We start from the raw sequence: 20,070 nt of genomic DNA, 5'->3' as shown, positions 1-20,070 counted from the left end.
TTAGTTATCTAAGGAAGACAAATGATTGTTCCACAAAGATATTTCTTTGCTGAAGTGTTGCACACCTCAGCAGTTGCACATCCTGTGATTGGTTTTTCTCAATGGAGCAAATCCACCTATGCACAAACCAACTTCAGACTGGGTAATCTTGAAAGAGAACACTAGGCAAACAAGTGTAGAGAACAGATGGAAGATTAGGGAAAATAGGGTTGGTGATAAGAACCAGAACAGGTGAGGAATTCTCTCAGTTCCATAGAAGTTGGTCTTCTAAGCCTCTGAGAAATTCAAAGAAAGTCAAACCCAGCCGGGGGGGGGGGGGAGAAATTGACAAAGACAATTTGCCCAGTGCAATTTGTGTGAGAAAAAGAAAATTGCGTGGGCTGAAATTACGGAAGAGAAGGACGCAGAGTCAACCCAATGTCACATTGCAAATTCTGGTACATCTTATGGATGTTATGTAATAAGGGCTCATGCACAAATGCGTTCCCCATACAGTGTTGTTATTCTTTTGTTTTTATCTCTTTCATTCTTATGTTGTGCTTTCAAACCTTTCATACGCTGCCCCACTTATGATTAGGTAGAGCTTGTGGGTTGAAGAAAATAAAGGAATAGCTAAAACTCGTCACTTAAGCAATGAAACGTACAAGGAAGAAGAAAGTGTCAGAATCCAATTATATTTCATTTCTAGTTATCAACTATAGTAAACCCCATTTCTGCCTTCTATGGATTCTGCCATATGGTGAAGGGAAGGGGGTGAACAAAGGGGCTTTATGGCCCTCACTTCCTTCAGTACACTTCAAAGGGACTGAATGTGGATATCGCCAAAAGGACTAACCATAAGAATGGGGCTATTACCTTTCATGTACTCCTCTCTGAAGTCTCCCTCCAGCCGGCAGTAAGGAAAAGGGGGTGGGAGTGTAATGCCTGAGACTGTCACTGGAAGAAGGGGGTGATTGGGTGGGCCTACTGGGGAACCCCTTAAAACCTTGAATGGGAGAGTTTGGACCCCAAGTCCTGTCTAGTACGCCTGCAACAATTTTCTCTTAATAAAGGATGCCTGTTGGAAGAATTATTCCAAGAGTTCTGTCTTCTTAAGATGCAAAGTGGGGTCCTTACAGATACTATCCGGAGTATAGGGCAAGATGCTTCTGCACAAACAAAAGACGACAAACATTTAATTGCACAACGAGAGACAGTCTAAGAGAGACTGGCTGCCTAGCACTCTGTTTCGCAGGATTTCTGTTGAGGCATCCAGATAAAGAGAGCGGAGAGCAGATAATAAGCTCAAGCCACAGTCAAAATGATAAGGGAAATACAGGCAGCCGAGGGAATACTAAATAGTTACAGGGCTGACACTGCCATTGTCTGGGCCATTTAGAAACTGGTGAAGCGTGAGACAAAAAGGTCCTTAAGAAGACAAAAAGAGATGCAAGGTTTCAGGGGAGAAAAATAGCTGTATTTGACAAGAAATGAGGGGATTTTCCATGCTCCATTGTGGGGGGTTTCAGTAGCCTTCACCAAGGTGGGACGGGCTTCAGGTGGCCCACCTCTCTTCCTGTTTAACTCAGATTATCTAATGTTTATTTTGGAGTCTGGTGCTTCTCTGTTTGTTCCTGCACTCTATCTGTTCCCAATGAGGGGGATTATCGTCACAGAAGCCATGCATGAAAGAGAATATTAAGGCGGCCACACACAGTTGCATCAGGAGATGTGTTCTGAATAATCCCTGAACTTCTATACACCAGTTAAATCAGGTGGCATGCATTATGGATGTAATCTTCGAAGGGACTGGCTGTGCCTCACATTCTTTTGCATAGGTGACACCAGGAAGAATGATAAAAGCTTGGTGGGCAGGCTGTTGAGATCTGCCTCCTGAACTCAGCGGGTACTGTAGCTATTGTCCTCCATTACAAAGTTGCCTTATAACCCAGCTTGACACCCAGAGGTCAGTGCAGAAGGTTCTCAGCATCTCCAGGTATCTACTGTATTGAACTAGTCATAGTCCCATCAGGAAATTGCATCATCTGAGACTGCCATTCCAAGTCAACTTGGAAGCTGCAACTTATGCAGGATGTGGTGACCAGTATTACACAATTGAGTAGAATAACCCCTGTTCTGCAGGAACTTTTAGGCTTCTAGGCCCAATCCAAAATGTGGATCACCTAAAAAGCTTTTTGTAGTGGATGGGTCCTTGTTATCTTCAGGATTGTCTCCTTTCTATAGGATCTGCCTGACCTACATGATCCAGTAGGGAGAAGATGGTCCAGATACCCACCTTGAAAGAAAACAAGCGCACTGGGGGTCAGAGATTGGCTTTCTCAGTAGTAACGCCTTCCCCATCTGGACATGGCCAACAAGATTAGGCGTTTTTCTGTCCCAATTATTTTTCAGAAGATAATGAAACTGTCCTCTTTAAGAGAGCCTTTGGACTTGTTTGGCAGCAGCTACGGGTTTCTTTCTTTCTTTCTTTTAATCTTTTGTTTTACATATGGATTTTATGTTTTTAATGGTGAATTTACTTCTGTGTTCAATGTCGTTAAATCAATCAAACTCTGCTCCTGATGATCGCTAAGGAAAAATAGATGGCAACAGGCAGTCAACTGAAGAAAGATGAAGCTGTTCCACTCCGGAGTGGACCTAGATTTCAGAACCATCGAGAGCAATTTCCACCATAGACATTTCCTCCTGAGAGTTCAGCTGTTGCTTGCAACTTCCATCCATCGGTTGAAGCCATACCTTTTGGAGGAAAATTGTGTTTCATCACCTTTTTTGAAACACTGCAGAACCCGTCCTGGTTGGGGAATTCTGGGAATCAAACTCCATCTTAAAGTGGCCGGGTTTGAAAAACACTGTTCTAAGTGATGATGGAAAGTAACAGCCTAATTTCCCCATCATCTTCTCTAGGCAAAGCATCTTGGACTCTCTTAATTCTTCCTCAGAGCACCATGTCCCACATGTCCATAGTGATGAGATGGGAAAGGATCCTGGCAGTGATGAGTAGGGAAGGACTCTTTGGAGCAAGCTTTGTAGCCTGCCGTGTTTAACCATGAAGGCAGACGTCAAGATGATATGGTGGAAAAGGCAAAATCAACAGCTTGTATCTTTGAGGATGTGATTTGAATAACAGATGTTTTGATGTTGATTGTTTCTGGATACGAATGTCTAACCATGTGGTCCCACTTCTGTGAATAACTTGGAGAGACAGGCTGACATTAGTTCCCCTTGATTTATTACTCAAGATGAAATGTTTGAAACACAGATGACACAGACTTAGCTATGATCGGGGAACATGTTGTCTCTAATGGCATGTGAAGTGTGTAATTTATTTTGTGGTATGAGACATTTCCCAGCTCTATCTTCTTCTGCAGATGGAGTTTAGGAGCGTGAAGGTCTGGTCCCGAGTGGTGATTAAAACACATCTGCTCAACCGCATTTCAGCAAAGTGATATGAGTGAACTTCAGACACAACTTCTCTTTGCAGGGACTTTTAGCTTGCTTGGAGTTTGTGTGATTTGGTAAACTATGGCACAAATATGAAGAGGAAGGCCATGACTTGTAATATAGTAAGGAGTCCTATCATAACAATGTAAATTCTTCAAGGAAGGCACTCAGTACCACCTTCAGAACCTCAACCACCCTCAGTGGCAAAGCAGATAAGGGCATTTAACAGAATAACAGAATTGGAAGGGACCTTGGAGATCTTCTAGGCCAACCCACTGCTCAGGCAGGAGACCCTAGACCATTTCAGACAAATGGCTGTCCAGTCTCTTCTTAAAAGCCTCCAGTGATGGAGCACCCACAACTTCTGGAGGCAAGTCGTTCCACTGGTTAATTGTTCTCACTCCTTAGTCCTAGTTTGAAAGAATTGTGTATACTAGATGAAATATAGACAAAAATGGAATCACTTCAGTTATGATGTAATCTGCTAACAATGCCACCTGATTCTGCATCGGTTTTGGAAAGGACATTGTGGAAGAAATAAACTAAAACACATTTTTTTACTGTGCTGCTGCTTTGAAGGCAGCAATTGCACTGCAGTAATGAGGCAATCTGTGGTCATATACCCACTGTGTTCTAGAATGCTGCACGATAGAGTCAAATGTAGCCTCTTCAGTGCCACATCATGCAATTAATATTCAAGGGTTGGGGGGTAGCAGGTCTTGTAGGGAAGCTTGTAGATCTTGTAGAAAGTATAACTTCCCAGATGTGATGGGGGTAAAACTCCAGGGAATTTGCAGGCAGTACTAAATATTCAAAATCTTGGGCCAACCTCAAAGAGCTTGATAGAACTTCATACCTCAGTGAAATTCTTTTCCCTTTGGGTAACACGTTGGAGCCTGAAGAATTGATCCTTCTTTCAGCCTTCTTTCTTCTTTCTGAAGCTCTGCTAAGTCAAAGTTCAAGGCAGCTCAAGGCTATTATTGTGAGATTGCTGCTCTGTTCTTGGATAGACTGTTTGATAAGGATCCATCTTCCATATCGGCCTTGGCTATGGAATCTGGGCTCTCAACGATTGATGTGCAGATAAAAGCTTCCCTCCTCTTCTTCCTTCCAAAGCCATCTGGCCCTTTTTGCTCTCATCCGCTTTCAGTTTTGTTTTTTTTTTTCATTACGGAGATAATTGAAAATGAAGCTTTCTTCTGATTTTGGAATCGATTTGGGACGGGGGAGGATCTGACAAGTTTTACAGGCTTTCAAGTGGGGGGGGGGTGGACAAGGGGAGGTGGCTTCCTTGCCCCTAAACCCGATAAAAGCAGGGAGCAAGTGAAATGGTGGGATTATTTTACCTTTTAGCATCTGAATTTTACAGTTTTGCAAAGGGAAAATGAGACAGGGAACATTCTGCTTACACAAATGCATGGGGAAAACAAATGATTTGTGCAGAATGTTTTGTGGCATTGAAATTAGAAATGATAAACCTGAACAAAATTCTTTTGCAAACTGGTGCAAAAGAGAGGATTTCTGCCTGAAAAATTATAGAAAACGAAAGAGGCAAGCACTTCCATCTATGGATTCACTTGGGTTTAGGAATGGCAGTTAGGATAAGTATATTTATTTATTCAATTTATGTTTGGTAGCTATAATATTGACCTACTCCAAGCCCTGACTTTGCTCTGAAATCTCTTTGGGGCTAAGAAAAGTGTGTAGAATCACAGTTTTCAATCTCAATGATAGCCAGGAGCCAATTTGCCCAACACACTTACCAGATCAGTAAAAATCATAGTAGTCTACATTTCCACAACATCCTCAGTTAGGTTTGCGATCATCTTAATTTGCTTTTTTGTGGTTTAGGTTGTTTGGTTAGTTTTATGAATCAGCGTATTGAACAAAAGGAAGAATAAGGGTTAACTCAATAACCAGGTTAAGAATGATGTGTGAGAGCAACCAGGCTGGTGAAACCAAAGCTACTCTTGAGATAATGATCCAAGAGTTGTCCTTCATGAAGTCTGATCTTCAAAGTTTATTTATCTATTAATCCAATCTATCAAGCTACCCTTCTCGGGAGAAGTTTCAACCAGGAACAGTGGAGGCAGGCATGATGTGAGGTCCCAAAACAGTGTTGATAGAGCCAATTTGCCCAAATAATGCTATTCTTTCTAAATAAAGATATAACATCTGGAACTCAAGTGACAGAGCTGTGAAAGGATTCTCTTTGCATTTTCCACTATTCCCGAGGCTGCTATATTAGCAACCCAGAAACTTAAGCAAATGTTGTTATTGCATTCCTCTGATTAGAAGCAATGTTCCAAATTAAACCAGGTTCTCTTGGGGAAGCAGAGCAATGCCTGTGCCACACCATGGCTCCCATCCATTTTAAGTACTTGAAGCGGGCTCTTAGACAGCTTTTGATAGCTTACTTAAGGGAATGGAGCTGGTCGGAAGGGACGGCTGGCATACCAAGTTGCAATTATTCATTTCCAATGCAAGGGGGGGGGGAGATGGTGTATTGGCAAGGGCCACAAGTGACTTCCTCCTCTTGTGTGGAAAAGTGAGCTCAGAGTAGGGATGGGTCTCCAGTGACAACTGGCCCACCTTTTTTCTCTTTGGTGAAGTTCAGTGTTTCTCAACCTTGGCTGCTTGAAGATGTGTGGACTTCAATTTACTGTTAGGGAATTGTGGAAGTTGAAGTCCACACAGCTTAAAGTTGAGAAATGCTGGTCAAGGGGATAGAATATCATCCCCATCATTTCTTCTACCAAGGTTGAGAAACACTGGTGTGGGTGGAGGACATCTTTGGATGATGGAAGGAAAAGATCTCCATGCCAGCTCTTTGTTTGATGCAAGTATTTTCTTCCATTTGTTGTCTTGCTTTGAACATGCCAACCAGTGTTGTCTCCAGGACCAAGGAAGGAGCAGAAAGTGATAGGGAAAGACTGCAATCTTTTCTGCTCAGATGAACCGTCCAAGGGGGTCACAACAAGCCATGGGGGTTAAGACACAGCTGCTTCTTTGGTTATTGGAAAGTGGTTACTGGAGGAAGCAAGTACTTCCTAAGCCCTTTGAAGGCCAATTTTTTCCTCTGTTGTAGTCAGCAAGTTGTTCCTCCAGAGCCTGCATCTGTCAGCTTGCATGGTTTTGAACATGGTTTAAATGCTGCTTTGTACATGCATTATCTGGAACAATCTGTTCAATATTATGACTAGTTAAGAAATGGATGGTGTTGGGTTTACAGATCTCTAGAACAATGTTCTGCAATCAGGTACCCTGTTGGACTTTTTGGATCAGATGATTCTTGTGATCCCTTCCAGATCTATAATTCTGTGATTCTTTACCAGCATTAATGCATTTCTTATTTCTTAGCTCTTGGTGGCCATTGCAATATAAAATAATCAAGCTTCTTCTTCTTCCTCAGATAACTTTTTTCATGTTGCTGTCAGCAGTCTGCGTGATGCTGAATTTAGCTGGGTCCATTCTCTCCTGTCAAAATGCTCAACTAGTGAATTCTCTAGAAGGGTGTCAGTTGGTGAGTAATCAAAATCTTCTTTTTTTGCATATTGCTGATTTGTTTTGAAATAAAACATGCTAAAAATGCTGACAGCCCATTTTCCAGTGGGAATCCAACTTGTTCATATTTCAGGGGTCAAAATGCGAGTCTCCCAATTCCTCTCTGCTTGCTCACTTTCAGAATTTGGAGGTTAACCTGGCTTCCTTTAGAAGCTCCCAATTGACCTTCAGTTCTGTACATTGGAATCCCAGAACACCTGAAGGATGTTAGCTTGGAAATGTTGTCCTAGCAAATGGGATTTCTGCAAGGATGTTAGAAATTCAATACGCAATATGAAAGGTCTTGTCTTTAGACTAACCCTAGTCATGTCTTGGCTGGTGAGTTGAGATATGTCAAGAGATTGTGGGATAGGTCTGCTGATTGTGGATGACTCTTTGACCTTCTAGATTTGAATCCTAAGACATTGTTGAAGAAACCATTGGTTGGTTGTGTGATCACCTTCTCTACATCCTTTCCATCTTTCCTTTAATTCTTTGCCTTCAAAACATTTCCACATCTGCAGAATTCAAGTTTTGGAAGGAGGCTCTTATTGATCAATCTTCCTAGTCCCATCTGGTTTGTCTTTCTTCCCCCTCTTTCTCTGAAATTATTTCGTTCAGTCTCATTGCTCTTTATGGACCACCTTCAATTCTGATTTATCTGGAACTCAGTGGAGGAGGGGAGAGAGGGAGAGAGAGAGAGAAGGGCTGCCAAATTAATTTGCAGATGAGCTTCCATTTACTTTAGGATTGAGTTTAATCTTCAAATTATGATTTTCCCTTTATTCTGTGAAAGATGGACATTCTGGGCAAGTTAATATCCTTCTGACAGTCTGCCTTATTTATTCTTTTGAGACAAGGCATTAAAGTCTGTTCACGAAGCAATTGACTTTCATTTCCCAAGATAACAGAGCAATACTAATGAAAGATACCTATGTCATTGATACATTTATATTGCATCGTAGATCAATCCCCTCTTTATGGTATGGAGGGAGGTGTTTCACAGAAGATGTTACCGTAGTTAACATGAGTGGTTTAATAATATCCTGTTTTTTCATGTTAATTTGGCATTTGGTGCACTTCTTCCAAGCATCAATGTCCATTGTTGAGTATGTAATTGGATGTCCCAATTTCATAGAATACGTAGAACACGACAGAAACTCTATAATTTTTTAGATCCACTGCCTGCTTCTCATTTCTTTTGTTTCAGTGTCCTTTAAATTTACTTCTTTAGATAGATAATTTGCAGGAAGATATTTCTTTTCCCTCTTCCCAATTATTAAACTGTATCTCAGTTTTCTGACAAATTTCCAATTTTCTGACAAATTTCCTGACAGTGAGAGCAATTAACGAGTGGAATGACTTGCCTGCAGAAGTTGTGGATGCTCCAACACTGGAGGTTTTGTAGAAGCAACTGGACAACATTTGTCTGAAATGGCATAAAGGCTCCTGCTTGAGCAGAGGTTGAAAACTTCTAAGGTCCCTTCCAACTCTGTTGTTCTGTTGTGTTATTTTGACTTCTACTGTCTGCAGATGGAGACTTAAAATGGGGCAAATTTTTCAGCTATTCTCTAGGGCAGGGGTAGGCAACCTTGGCTCTTTTATGACGCGTGGACTTCAACTCCCAGAATTCCTGAGCCAGCCATGCTGAGGGGAAAGGGAGAGGTTTCCAAGCTGAGCTATGCTGGCTCAGGAATTCTGGGAGTTGAAGTCCATGAGTCATAAAGCGGCCTAGGCCTAGGCCTGGGGTAGGCAACCTTGGCTCTTTTATGACTCATGCTGGCTCAGGAATTCTGGGAGTTGAAGTCCACGATCATAAAAGAGCCAAGGTTGCCTACCCCTGCTCTAGGGTGTATCTCCAGGCCTGTCCTTCCTGACCCCACACCTGGTTTCCTCTTGGTGTGTGTGGGTTTTGTCTCTTTAATAACTGCCGAGGATAACATCGGATCCGAAGCCCCAGCTCCCTTTGCATCTGTGTGTGGCTCTTAAAATAGAAGCGCAGAAACCAACGGAGCCAATAAAACAGATCTCATTTTGTTGTTCATAAAGGCTGGCAGGAGCTGTGGTCTCAATACACAAAACAAATAAGTGTTTGTCCTTATTTGGCGCATTTCTGTCAAGTTTATTCATTTTTACTGCTCAAAGAAGGAAGAGGTTCCTGTAACGGTTAACTACTTCTAAAGAAAGCCATTGTGGCCTTCCTCGAATACACGGGTGATTTTTATAGAATAAGAGTGAACCTGGATGCTAAATTAGAAAATTCCCTAATCCTTTGAAGATGAGGTGTTTGGGGTTGAACCCAGCACCTTCCGCCTAGCTTCCCTTGATCTTCTCAGAAGGATCTCTTCCTTATTGTCTATCCAACTTGCAAAATCTTGTAAGCATTCCCCTTTACGTATGTAGAAAATCGTCATCTGACAGGTCAGCCACTAGATCCATGTTTGTTTTATTGGTTTATTTATTTTTAAGATTTATAAATAGCCTAACTCTACAAGCTGCAGGAGATATATCAGATAAAGACACCCTAAGCACAGGGTAAGACCCTGAGATATAGAATAAAATCACCTGATGAGAGAGTCACGTTGGCGACTTTCAAGGGTGGAAGCAATGACCTCAATTCCTTCTGTGGATTCATCACTTCCATTAAAACCCATTTACCTATTTCTGTGATTTTTATGATGCTTGATTCTGAGCCGAGCAATTCACAAGAAGGCAAAGATAAAATGGAGAACGTTAAAAGAGGAAGAAGCCCCAAATCCTAATTACTGTTGATTTCCAAGCCATGGTTACTTTGAGGGAAACCAACTGCAAACGACCTCACCGTTGTGACTGCTTGAAGGATTTCTAGAACATCAATAGGGTTAATGTTGGCTTGACCTGATCTCATTCAGATCTGATGGCCTCTTCTTCCCTCTGTTCCTTCCTCAGATTAAATTCGACAGTGACAGTGTCTGTGTGTGCTGTGAGTTGCAACACCAGACTTCGGGCTGCAGCCTTGGGGAGATGTTGAAATTGAACCCACTGCAAGAGTGCAACACGGTCAGGTTGACCCTCAAGGTAAGACCCTCTAAAACATCAACTGGTCTTCTGGGAAGGAGCAAGACCTACGGTTGGGTGGCAACTTACTGCTTGGTCTTCCCAGATGGTTGTTGTTGTTAATTGCGAAGTCGTGTCCAACCCATCGCGACCCCATGGACAATATTCCTCCAGGTCTTCCTGTCCTCTACCATCTTCTGGAGTCCATTTAAGTTCACACCTACTGCTTCAGTGACTCCATCCAGCCATCTCATTCTCTGTCGGCCCCTTCTTCTATTGCCCTCAATCTTTCCCAGCATTAGGCCCTTCTCCAGTGAGTCCTTCCTTCTCCTTAGGTGGCCAAAGGACTTGAGTCTCAACTTCAGGATCTGGCCTTCTAAAGAGCAGTCGGGGTTGATCTCTTCTAGGACTGACCGGTTTGAATGCCTTGCAGTCCAAGGGACTCACAGGAGTCTTCTCCAGCACCAGGAGTCTTCTCCAGATGGTTAAGTCCCATCAAACTGAGAAACTGTTGAGTTGTGAGTCAGCTCCCACAAACCCACAATTCAGGTGTATCTTTACCCATTCTTTCCATCCTCTCAGTCTTCAGCAGGAAGTGCCAATAATCCTTGACTAACCTTGACAGTTCATTTAGTGACCGTTTGAAGTTACAATGGCACTGAAAAAAAGTGACTTGTGATCATTTTTCACACTTACGACCATTGCTGCATCCCCAGGGTCATGTGATCAAAATTCAGATACTGACTCCTATTTATGATGGTTGCTGTGTCCGGGGGGGGGTCACGTCCTCCCCTTTGCGGCCTTCTGTCAAGCAGCAGCCATGGGGAAGCCGGATTCACTTAACCACCGTGTAACTAACTTAAACCCTGCAATAATTTGCTTAACAACTGTGGCAAGGAAGGACGTAAAGTGGAGCAAAATTCACTTAACAGTCTCGCTTAGCAACAGAAATTTTGGGCTCAGCTGTGGTCGTAATTTGTGGACTTTGTGTATAGAAAATCTGGATGCATGGCTTCCGGGGCTTTGAATGTTCTCTCCTTGCGATAGGTCTCTTGTGTGTCGCTCTCGTCTTTTATTATGCCCTCATAGTGGCGGAAATTAGGAAGACTATAGGAATCTGACAGCAGATTTGCTTGCATGGCTGTCAAGCTGACAGCTTCTCCTCAGAAATGCTTTTCCACTGAGGGGTTTCAGCAGCTGGTTCGGTTAATTAGAGATGCATTTAAGCAGGAAATCTTGCTGATAAAGAGGCAACTCCCTATTAAATTGCAAAAACTCATTCTCCCCTTCCATAATATTGCCCTAGATTGGGCTCCTTTATCTCGGCATTCTTGGTTATAATCAACCCTTATTGAGACTTTGTTATGCTACAGTAACTGAAAGCAGTTTCCCCTCCAGTTCCAAAAGGCACTTAAAAATACAGTAAGGACATTTTCACTGCCTAAAAGCCATAAAGAAAAGGAAAAGGAAAAGAAAAAACCTTCTGTTGGCTTTGTTAATTCCTAAGGGGTCCTTTCCCATTGTTAAATATTGGATAAACGCTGGAATTTATCCGCTCTTGCTTTAAGAGTTTTATTAAACAGGATCCCCAGAGGATCTGCAAAAGTGTTGCATCTAGATTATAGCAAGAATCGATTTTCAAAATCTCCTACCCGTTAAGCAAAATAAAAACGTACATGTAAAACTGCCATTATTTTTCTCCACTCTAAAAGCTGAAAAGCTATTTCAGCCTGAGATTGCTCTGAAGGAAAGAAGCCAGCTTCTGCAACAGAGGAATCATCTTCTTATGATTCTAGTCCTCACATATCTGCTGGAGACCTCTTTGGGGAAGGTTGAATAAATTCTTCCAATGCTTCAACCGTACAGCAAAAAAAAATCCGCACTGTTTCCCATGAAATACGATGCTGAAAACTCTTCTCTACATTTTTTTTTTTGAACTACGGGTAGTTCTTAACTTATGAACTATTTGTTTAGGGATGGTTCAGAGTTGCAACGGTGCTGGAAAAAGTGACTTAGAAATGGTCCTCGCACTTACGACAGTCACACTTACGACAGTCTTGGTACTTGGCAACTGGCATGTGTTTGTGAGGGTTGCAGCATCCTGGGATCCCCTGGGTGTTGCTTGTGATGTTCCTGGCTGGCTTCCACAAGCAATATTTGCTTAGCAGCCATTTGATTCCCTTAACATTCTAGTGACTTGCTTAACAACCGCGGCAAGAAAGGTTGTAAATTGGGAGCAACTCAGAATTGCCTCTTTTAGGGATGGAAACTCTGGTTTATTGGAAGGCAAATTACTTTAAGGGGTCCTTCTTCCCCAGGAGAACACAATGTTGGTGCAGTTCTCGTGGGCACAGATCTGTCCCAGCAGTCCCCAATTCTATTCCATGTCAAGGGAAGACCTCAGAGGTCCTAAAAACAAAGCTGCTTTTGCAGGTGAGGAATTTTTTGGAGCCATCAGGAGATCAGTTTCGATACAGATTGTTTCAAATGGTTGGTCTGGCTTGCTTATAAAAATCGAGCATCGCCGATTTTATTGTAATGGAGTTAAAGGGGTTTTAAATTTTTTTAGGATTTATGTATAACTGATTGATCTTTATTTAATTTTTTATGTTCTTTTTGTTCTTTTTAGCTCTGTATTCAGCTCTGGGAAGCGGGGGAGGATTAATGGGAGGGGGGAGGGAGAGAGGTGGGGAGGGATTTTATTGTAAAATGTTTATAAAAATTTTAATAAAAAAAAATAAAAAATCGAGCATCGCCCTGCTAGTCAACTGGATGGTTCCCATTTGTAATCTAATGGGAGGTCTTGACTTTCCCAAGGAAAAAGAGAACCCAGAGAGCAATTTCATGGGTGAAAAGACTTTGACTCTTCATCAAGTGATTGCAGGCATCTAAGCAAGGAAGCTCGGTCACTGAGGTCAATCAAGCAGGGATGAAGTGACCTTGATCGCATCTTCCAAACCCTCTTGCACTTAGGATGAGAGGCTAATTAGGCTCTTCCTGGGGCTGTCAAGTTGACCAATCACCCAAGGGCCTTTTTATTGTTCCACACCCTAAATTTGCCCTTGGAAAGTTGGTGGAATGGGCCTCTCGAAAGCTGGTGCTGTGCAGAATTGACAGGCATATTATTTTTTCACTGGAAGCCAATTGGTTATGTATGGAAGATGGGTGAGATGTCCCTCCAACTTTGGGCTTGTTTCATCAAGAGACGGGTGTCCTGTTTGGATTGACAGCTCCTGTGGATCTTAGTAATGGCTAGGAGAGTGTTAAGAGCCTGTTGGAGTAAACTAAAGCCCACTTAGTCCTCTTTCTGCTTTCCAAAATAGCCACTCAGATGGACGTCCACCAGTAAGACACGTAGCCACTCTACTTTTCCTATTATTGTTCCATAGCCTCTGATGCCTTCTGATAGATCTCAACTTTCACATGAGCCTGTACATGGGATGGAGTAGTTTGCAGGGAATTCTGGAAAGTCCACACCACCAGGATTGAGAAACCGTGCTCTAGAGTCAGACTGGAAAAACTGAGAATGCCATTTCTTTCGATTAAAAAACACTTTGGCTCCCTAGCTTTTGATTATCCTATGTTTTGGGTATTTCCTCCAAATACCTGGAGTGACACCAGCTACTCTAACTCTTTCCATCTCTGAGTTTCTTGATATGACTCTACATTCTCTACCCCTGTCCTAAGCACCAGCCAAACTACTTGCCTTCCAATCTTCTCTGGCAGTGAATGTTTTAAGGCAATTCTGTCTCTTGCCTCTCCCGAATGTCCTCCTCAACATATTTAAAGGGAAGTTTCTTGAGTTGCAATATGAGGGGAGATCTTGCCCAACAAGACAATGACATGGTCATGGCATGGTATGGTATGGTCCATCTTGAAATGCCTTGCCCAGCTAGAATGTTTAGAGCAGCGTTTCTCAACCTGTGGATCGCGACCCCATTTGGGGTCGAATGACCATTTCATGGGGGTCGCCAAACAACGCAGTCCACCATTTTTTCCCCCTTTTCCTTAGCTATGCTACTCCCTTTTATTCTATTGGCTTTCAAAAGCCAATAGGAATTGTCCAGGCTGTCTCTGCCCTGCTGAGCCCGCCAAAAGCCCCAGTCTGCAAACATTGCTGCAAATTATCTGCAGCGAAGGCGAGCTGTCTGGAAGCTTCCACCCCTCCCTGCTGAGCAACTACTAAAAATGTAAGTAAAAGAGGGCCAGGGGTGGGAGGTGGGAGGCCGGCGGGCGCAGGGAGGGTTGCTGGTGCGCATGGGGCCCGGCGGGTGCCTTACCTCCCTTGGGCTGGGCCAGCTGGTGGTCCAGCCAGTGGTTGGCCTGCTCCGTCGCTGTGCCCCTTGCCAGCTACGCCTTGGCCGGTGCAGGGGGCGGCACCACGCATGCGTGGCGCTCCCGGGCAGGGAAAGTCCTCGACTTATGACTGCTTGGGTAGTCCTCGACTTACGACCGGTTGGATAGTCCTTGACTTACAACCAGTTGGGTAGTCCTTGACTTACGACTGGTTGGGGTCACGGCATTAAAAAGGTTGAGAACCACTGGTTTAGAGAGTGGGTTATTTTAATCTCTCAACGATAAGCAATTATGCCAATCATTTGCTCCAGAAAGCAAAGCTTCCATTTTTCTAAATTTATCTTTGATCTTTTCTGAATATGTAAAGTGGCATGAATCCCCCACTCTCCACCCCGAAAATCATTGAGAAAAAAAATTGTCATAAAGGTAAGGAAGTCTGCAAATTACTGTAATTTTCCAAGATGATGGAGGCTACTCTTTCCCTGGCATCTTAAAAGAATTGGCTTTGAGAAGAAGTAAGAATGAAGAATCTGAGTCACGGCTCTTTACAAAGTGGCCGACACGCTGAGTGTGCACGCGTATAAAAAGGGCCCAATTTAACAGCCGTGCCACAGTCACACGCACAATATTAAGTTGTCATTTCTCTGCAGAGGAGTTGTTATGGGATGATTGGATTTGGATTAACTGTAGGCAGCGCTTGACGGAACACAGCCATGCAAAAACGGAGACTCTGGTCTATTTAAAATTTCCAGGCTGCAAAATACATCTTTGGGTTGTTGTTTTTTCCTTCAAATTATAGCTTGCAAACGTCCAACCTCTTCAAGCCATGAGCTAATTTTAGTGTTCCTTTTGTGGGGCTCCAACTCTCCACACAGCTCTGGATTGCGGTGGGCAGCGGTTTGAGTGGAGTAGGATGCCGTAATGTGGGGAAACTGCCAAGCTGCGTTTCCTTAAGCGCAGTAAAATCAACAGTGGGATGAACAGGAGAACAGATGGAAGAAAAGCAACAGCTTTTCTTTATTACATTTTGACAAATTCTTTCTTTGCTTGTCATTGCTGCTTCCAGAACCTTCTTTGGCAAGTCTTCCTTTAAGCCCACCCGGTGGCATTTCCTATATTTTAATGTAACCTAATCCTAGAACATAAGGCTGGTAACCTTCTCGAGGACCAGGTGCCAAAAAACTTGAAAAGGGCTGCAATGTCATAATTCCAAGGCAACAAACAAGAACTGGCTTGATACTGGCTTCTTCTGAAGTCTTTCTTGACTCCCAAGTTTTGCCTTCAGCCCTGGAATTCCCTGGTGTCTTCTATCCATGTGCTAGTCAAGTCTGATCTCATATAGGGTTAAGGTTAGGTCACCATGAACCCAGAGAGCAAAATGGACATCGCCAACAAATTCGGAGGGCTTGGGTATGGTTAGGAGGCTGCCCTATATATGTTCCCTGGTAAAATACATGGGGAAATCCCATTGGAGGAAAATTGCACTTAGCCACTGAGCCCAAAGGAGGTAGACTAAGACTTGAAGCATTTTATGATTTGGTCTATTGCGGACGCCTATGTGAGCTGATGTGTCCTTGCAGAAGCCTTAGATGTATGACTAGAAGCAATCCAAGATAGATAGTATTGACTGAGTTAGCAAAGGAAGGTCTTTGTTGAGTTGAACATGACTTCTGGAGTAGGATTCTGTCATTTTCTTGGCAGCAGTCTAGAAGTAGCTTGTAATTACCTTCTTCCTGGAGATTACTTCCAGTCTAGCTTACAGCCCTGGAAATCTCCCCTCCAAGTGGCAACTGGGCTAATATCTTCTTAGCTTCCTGGGTCAAAGAAGGGCTCTTAATTTCTCATCACCTTCAGATTTCGCAGTTGATTCACCCGAATCTTGAACCATTGTGAGGAACTGTCCATGGTGCTGAACCTTTACTTTCCCTGGATACTCCTAAGAAGACTCATTAAGTTCTGGAATGAAGCCTCAGAAAATTGCTTATAAAAGAGAGAAAAGCACAAATGATTGTTGGGTTCTGATTAAGTGTCTAAAAGCTAGTCAAAATCATGCTCTGTTTCCTGCTTGTATGGCAACAGGAGTTTAAAAAGAGGAGATTCCATCAACAGTACTTTGGCTCTTGAGTAGGTGCAGAAAGTGTGCCGAAGCATTTACTGAGCAATTTTCTTCACCGCTGGATAGCTTGGGTCTGCACCAATACATATCTGGGGGTTCTGAGGCTGGATCCAGAATAAGTAAACTGGCTTCTTGTTTTACTCAATGTATTGTGATGGTTAACATCTCTGGGCCATTCAGGGATGCTGATTAGCAGCAAATGTAGTTCTATCCAAAAGTTATGTGTAATATGTGGACAACATCCCAAAGGTGCTTTTTTCACAAGGCAACTGGACTTCCTTGTTTTTCTTTGAAAACGTTTCGTTTCTCGTCCAAGAAGCTTCTTCAGCTCTAACTGGATGGTGGGGAAAAGTTGCAACCCCTCCAAGTAATTCAAAGAGCCACCAGCTCTGATTGTACCAGCTTAATTTTCATCCATGAGCTTTTATTTCCCCAAGCATTGGCCAAGTGGTTTGATTTTTCCCCCTTTTTAGCCAGCTCTTCTGATTTATGAGTTTCTTCCACACTGCCCTTAAGGAGGAGGCCAAAGCGAGAGCACTCCTTCTGCTCCTGAAGGAGCCCCTGGGCCGAGGGGAGTGATCCTTCACACTAGCCATCTGCAGGGGTTGGGGGCCAGGGTCACGCCAGAGAAGGCAATAAGCAAGAAGGAAATCTCGCTGTGCTTTAGAACAAATCCATCATCTCGGACATGACTGGCATAGAAAAGAAGAACTTCAGCTAAGATGGTGTTAAGGGTCAGAGCTGCTGTTAAGCACCGTAAGTTGTTGCATGCAGATCCCGGGCAAGTTATTTGCCAGAAAGGAGACAAGCTGATCCAGCACCATCCAGCTTTTTGTTCCTACCTTGGGCAACCAGATGTCTGCAAAGCCCTCTAAAGATAATTACTTTTTCCTGCTCTTCTCCCCCTACAGCAATATCAGAGTCACAAGGGGTCTTGGAGGTCTTCTAGTCCAACCCCCTATTCAAGCAGGAAACCCTATACCACTGCAGGCAAATAGTTGTCCAATCTCTTCTTAAAAGCCTCCAGGGATGGAGCAGCCACAATTTCTGAAGGCAAGCTGTTCCACTGATTAATTGTTCTCACTGTCAGGAAATTTCTCCTTATTTCTAGATTGCTTCTCTTCTTGATTAATTTCCATCCGTTGTTTCCATCCGTTGCTTCTTGTCCTGCCTTAACTTTCTTCCAACCTGGAGCTCTTGACAGTTATGGCCTTCCTGGATTTCTCTAATTATTGTTTGTTGGCATCTAAGTGGGTGATTCACATCACTAATCTGGTAATAAAAGAGGATTCATCTCCTTTCCTCAATAGCCAGGTCCTTCCTTCCTTCCTTCCTTCCTTCCTTCCTTCCTTCCTTCCTTCCTTCCTTCCTTCCTTCCTTCCTTCCTTCCTTCCTCCCTCCCTCCCTCCCTCCCTCCCTCCCTCCCTTCCTTTCTCACTCTCTCCTTCTTTCTTTTTCTGTTTTTCTCTTTCTCTCTTCATTACCTCCTCCTTTCTTCCCCACCAGGCTGATTCGGCGTCTCAGTTGATATGGCAGAAAAAAAGAGAGTTTCTTTTCTGCATGCGAGAAGCCTTAATACGTTTTTGCCTACCAATGTTTCACCTGGCCTTGGAGCTTCCAGAAATATCCTATTGTGCAGTTTTACTTTCTTAAACATTATGGTCTTCTGTCTGGGTTCAGATAGAAGATTCCTTGTAAGATCAAGGCTTCAAGAGGAAAGAAGAGTGTCCTCCATCCTGGAAAAAATATGAGGGTGAATTCAATATTTGTAGGCTCGAGAAAGAGGAGGAGACCCTATCACGTGTGGCTTTAATTTTCTGGACATTTCTCTTCCTTCCCATATGCCATTTCCCCTTCCGAGAGTGGCGGTTAATTCAGCACAGAAGCTATTCGATATAATGGGGTTAATTCTGTTCTCAGGCCAGGCGTGTGATAGATCAAATGTTTTCCTCTGCATCCTGAAGAATATTTAGCAGAGCCTCTTTTGTAATGATGCTTCCAGAGATTTGTGACCCCCAAATTAATATGGGTAGTTGTATTCCAGCTGCCTTCAGTAGATGGGGGGGGGGGAAGGGAGGTGGAATTGACCTGGCCAGACCTTCTTTCATAAGAGAGGCATAATAATCAGGCAGTTGAGTAAAACAGCTAATGGTCTGCGTATTCAAGACCTCCTCTGCTTTCAACAGGTCATTTAGTGACCGAAGTTACAAAGGGACTGAAAAAAGTGACTTGTGACCATTTTTTTGCAGCCTCCCTGTGGTCACCAAATTTACATTCAGATGCTTGGCAACCGATTCGTATTTATGACCATTGCAATGTTCTGGGGTCACGCGATCACTTTTTTGGTGACCTTCTGACCAGCAAAGACAATGGGGAAGCTGGGTTCATGTAACAACCACGATACTAATTTGACAACTGCAGTGAATCACTTAAGAACTGTGGTAGAACAAAAAATATGGGCCAAAATTCACTTAACAACTGTCTGGCTTAGCAATAGAAATTTTGGACTCCATTGTGGACATAAGTCAAGGATGGCCTCGGAGAGGTTCATGTAGTTTGTCTTGAGATCAGGGGTGGGGAACCTTGGCCCTTTTATGACTTGTGGACTTCAACTCCCAGAATTCCTGAGCCAGCCATGCTCTAAAGAGCCAGCCCTAAAAATCAGGGGTCCCTCTGGAATAATAGCAAGAAGAAAAGAACTAAATCCAGACACACCAGTAAAAATTGGAATGCTAAGTGGCAAACACAGAATAACACACTCATTCACACACACACAGAGAGAGAGATTACAATTACAGTTCCCAGGTTTCTCTGGAGTTGCCATGAATACTGCTGGAATTGTGGGGTCCTTAGTGCTCTCTGAGCTTCGTTGTTTTCTTGCAGACGTTTCATTATTCAACTAGGTAACATCTAATAACTGATGATGTTACCTAGTTTGCATGAAACATCTGCAAGACAACCATGACGAACAGGGGTGGGGAACCTTGGCTCTTTTATGACTTGTGGACTTCAACTCCCAGAATTCCTGAGCCAGCCATGCTGGCTCAGGAATTCTGGGAGTTGAAGTCCACAAGTCATAAAGGAGCCAAGGTTCCCCATCCTTGATCTAGAATATGCTGGACCCTTCAGAGTTAGTCCTGGGCAAATTTCAGCCCTGCAAAAATGCAGTGCGAGTGACAGGCGTATAAATTCTACTTTGCCTTGAAGGTCAGAATCCCTGCGATAAGCCTGCTGATATAGTAAAACTCAGAGATAACCAGAATTGATTCCTCATCCTCCCACTATCAACCCTGCTCTTTGACTCTGTTCAATTTACTGCCTACAGGATGATAAGGACCCAAAAATACAATTCTGCTCGCTCAGAACCAGCTGATTCTTTTTCTGCTTCACGCATGGCGCCTTTGCTAAACTAAAGGAGCCGATTCAGGGACACCGGTGGGATTCATGAGGGATGCGTCGTCCCCTGCTATTCAATGAATTAGACTGTTACAAGAGGGAGTTAGTTTATACATTTTTCATGTTGTCTACTACAGTTTGTATGATTAGGCCTTGAGGTGAGACAAGTGATCCTGGTTTGATGATGATGATGATGATGATTAATGCTTAGAGATGAGCCTGTCTTCAGCTAAATTCTCCCT

The 20,070-nt window shown here is 43.3% G+C and overlaps 1 protein-coding gene across 2 annotated transcripts in view; it reads left to right on the top strand.

Annotated features, from left to right (window-relative positions):
- Positions 1 to 20,070, top strand: part of FAM189A1 (family with sequence similarity 189 member A1) — a 69,293-nt gene that overhangs the window by 40,164 nt on the left and 9,059 nt on the right. For both annotated transcript variants that reach the window (XM_039340137.1, XM_039340138.1), the window contains exons 3-4: positions 6,854 to 6,964; positions 9,913 to 10,041. In XM_039340137.1, coding sequence (XP_039196071.1) covers positions 6,854 to 6,964; positions 9,913 to 10,041 — 240 coding nt within the window. The remainder of the gene's footprint in view (positions 1 to 6,853; positions 6,965 to 9,912; positions 10,042 to 20,070) is intronic.

Source organism: Crotalus tigris, unplaced genomic scaffold (assembly GCF_016545835.1).
Source record: "Crotalus tigris isolate CLP2741 ecotype Arizona unplaced genomic scaffold, ASM1654583v1 scf7180000017741.1442986301:2390832, whole genome shotgun sequence".
Taxonomy (NCBI): Eukaryota; Metazoa; Chordata; class Lepidosauria; order Squamata; family Viperidae; genus Crotalus; species Crotalus tigris.
Note: the sequence above shows the minus strand (reverse complement) of the source record. Positions and strands in the feature narration are given on the sequence as shown.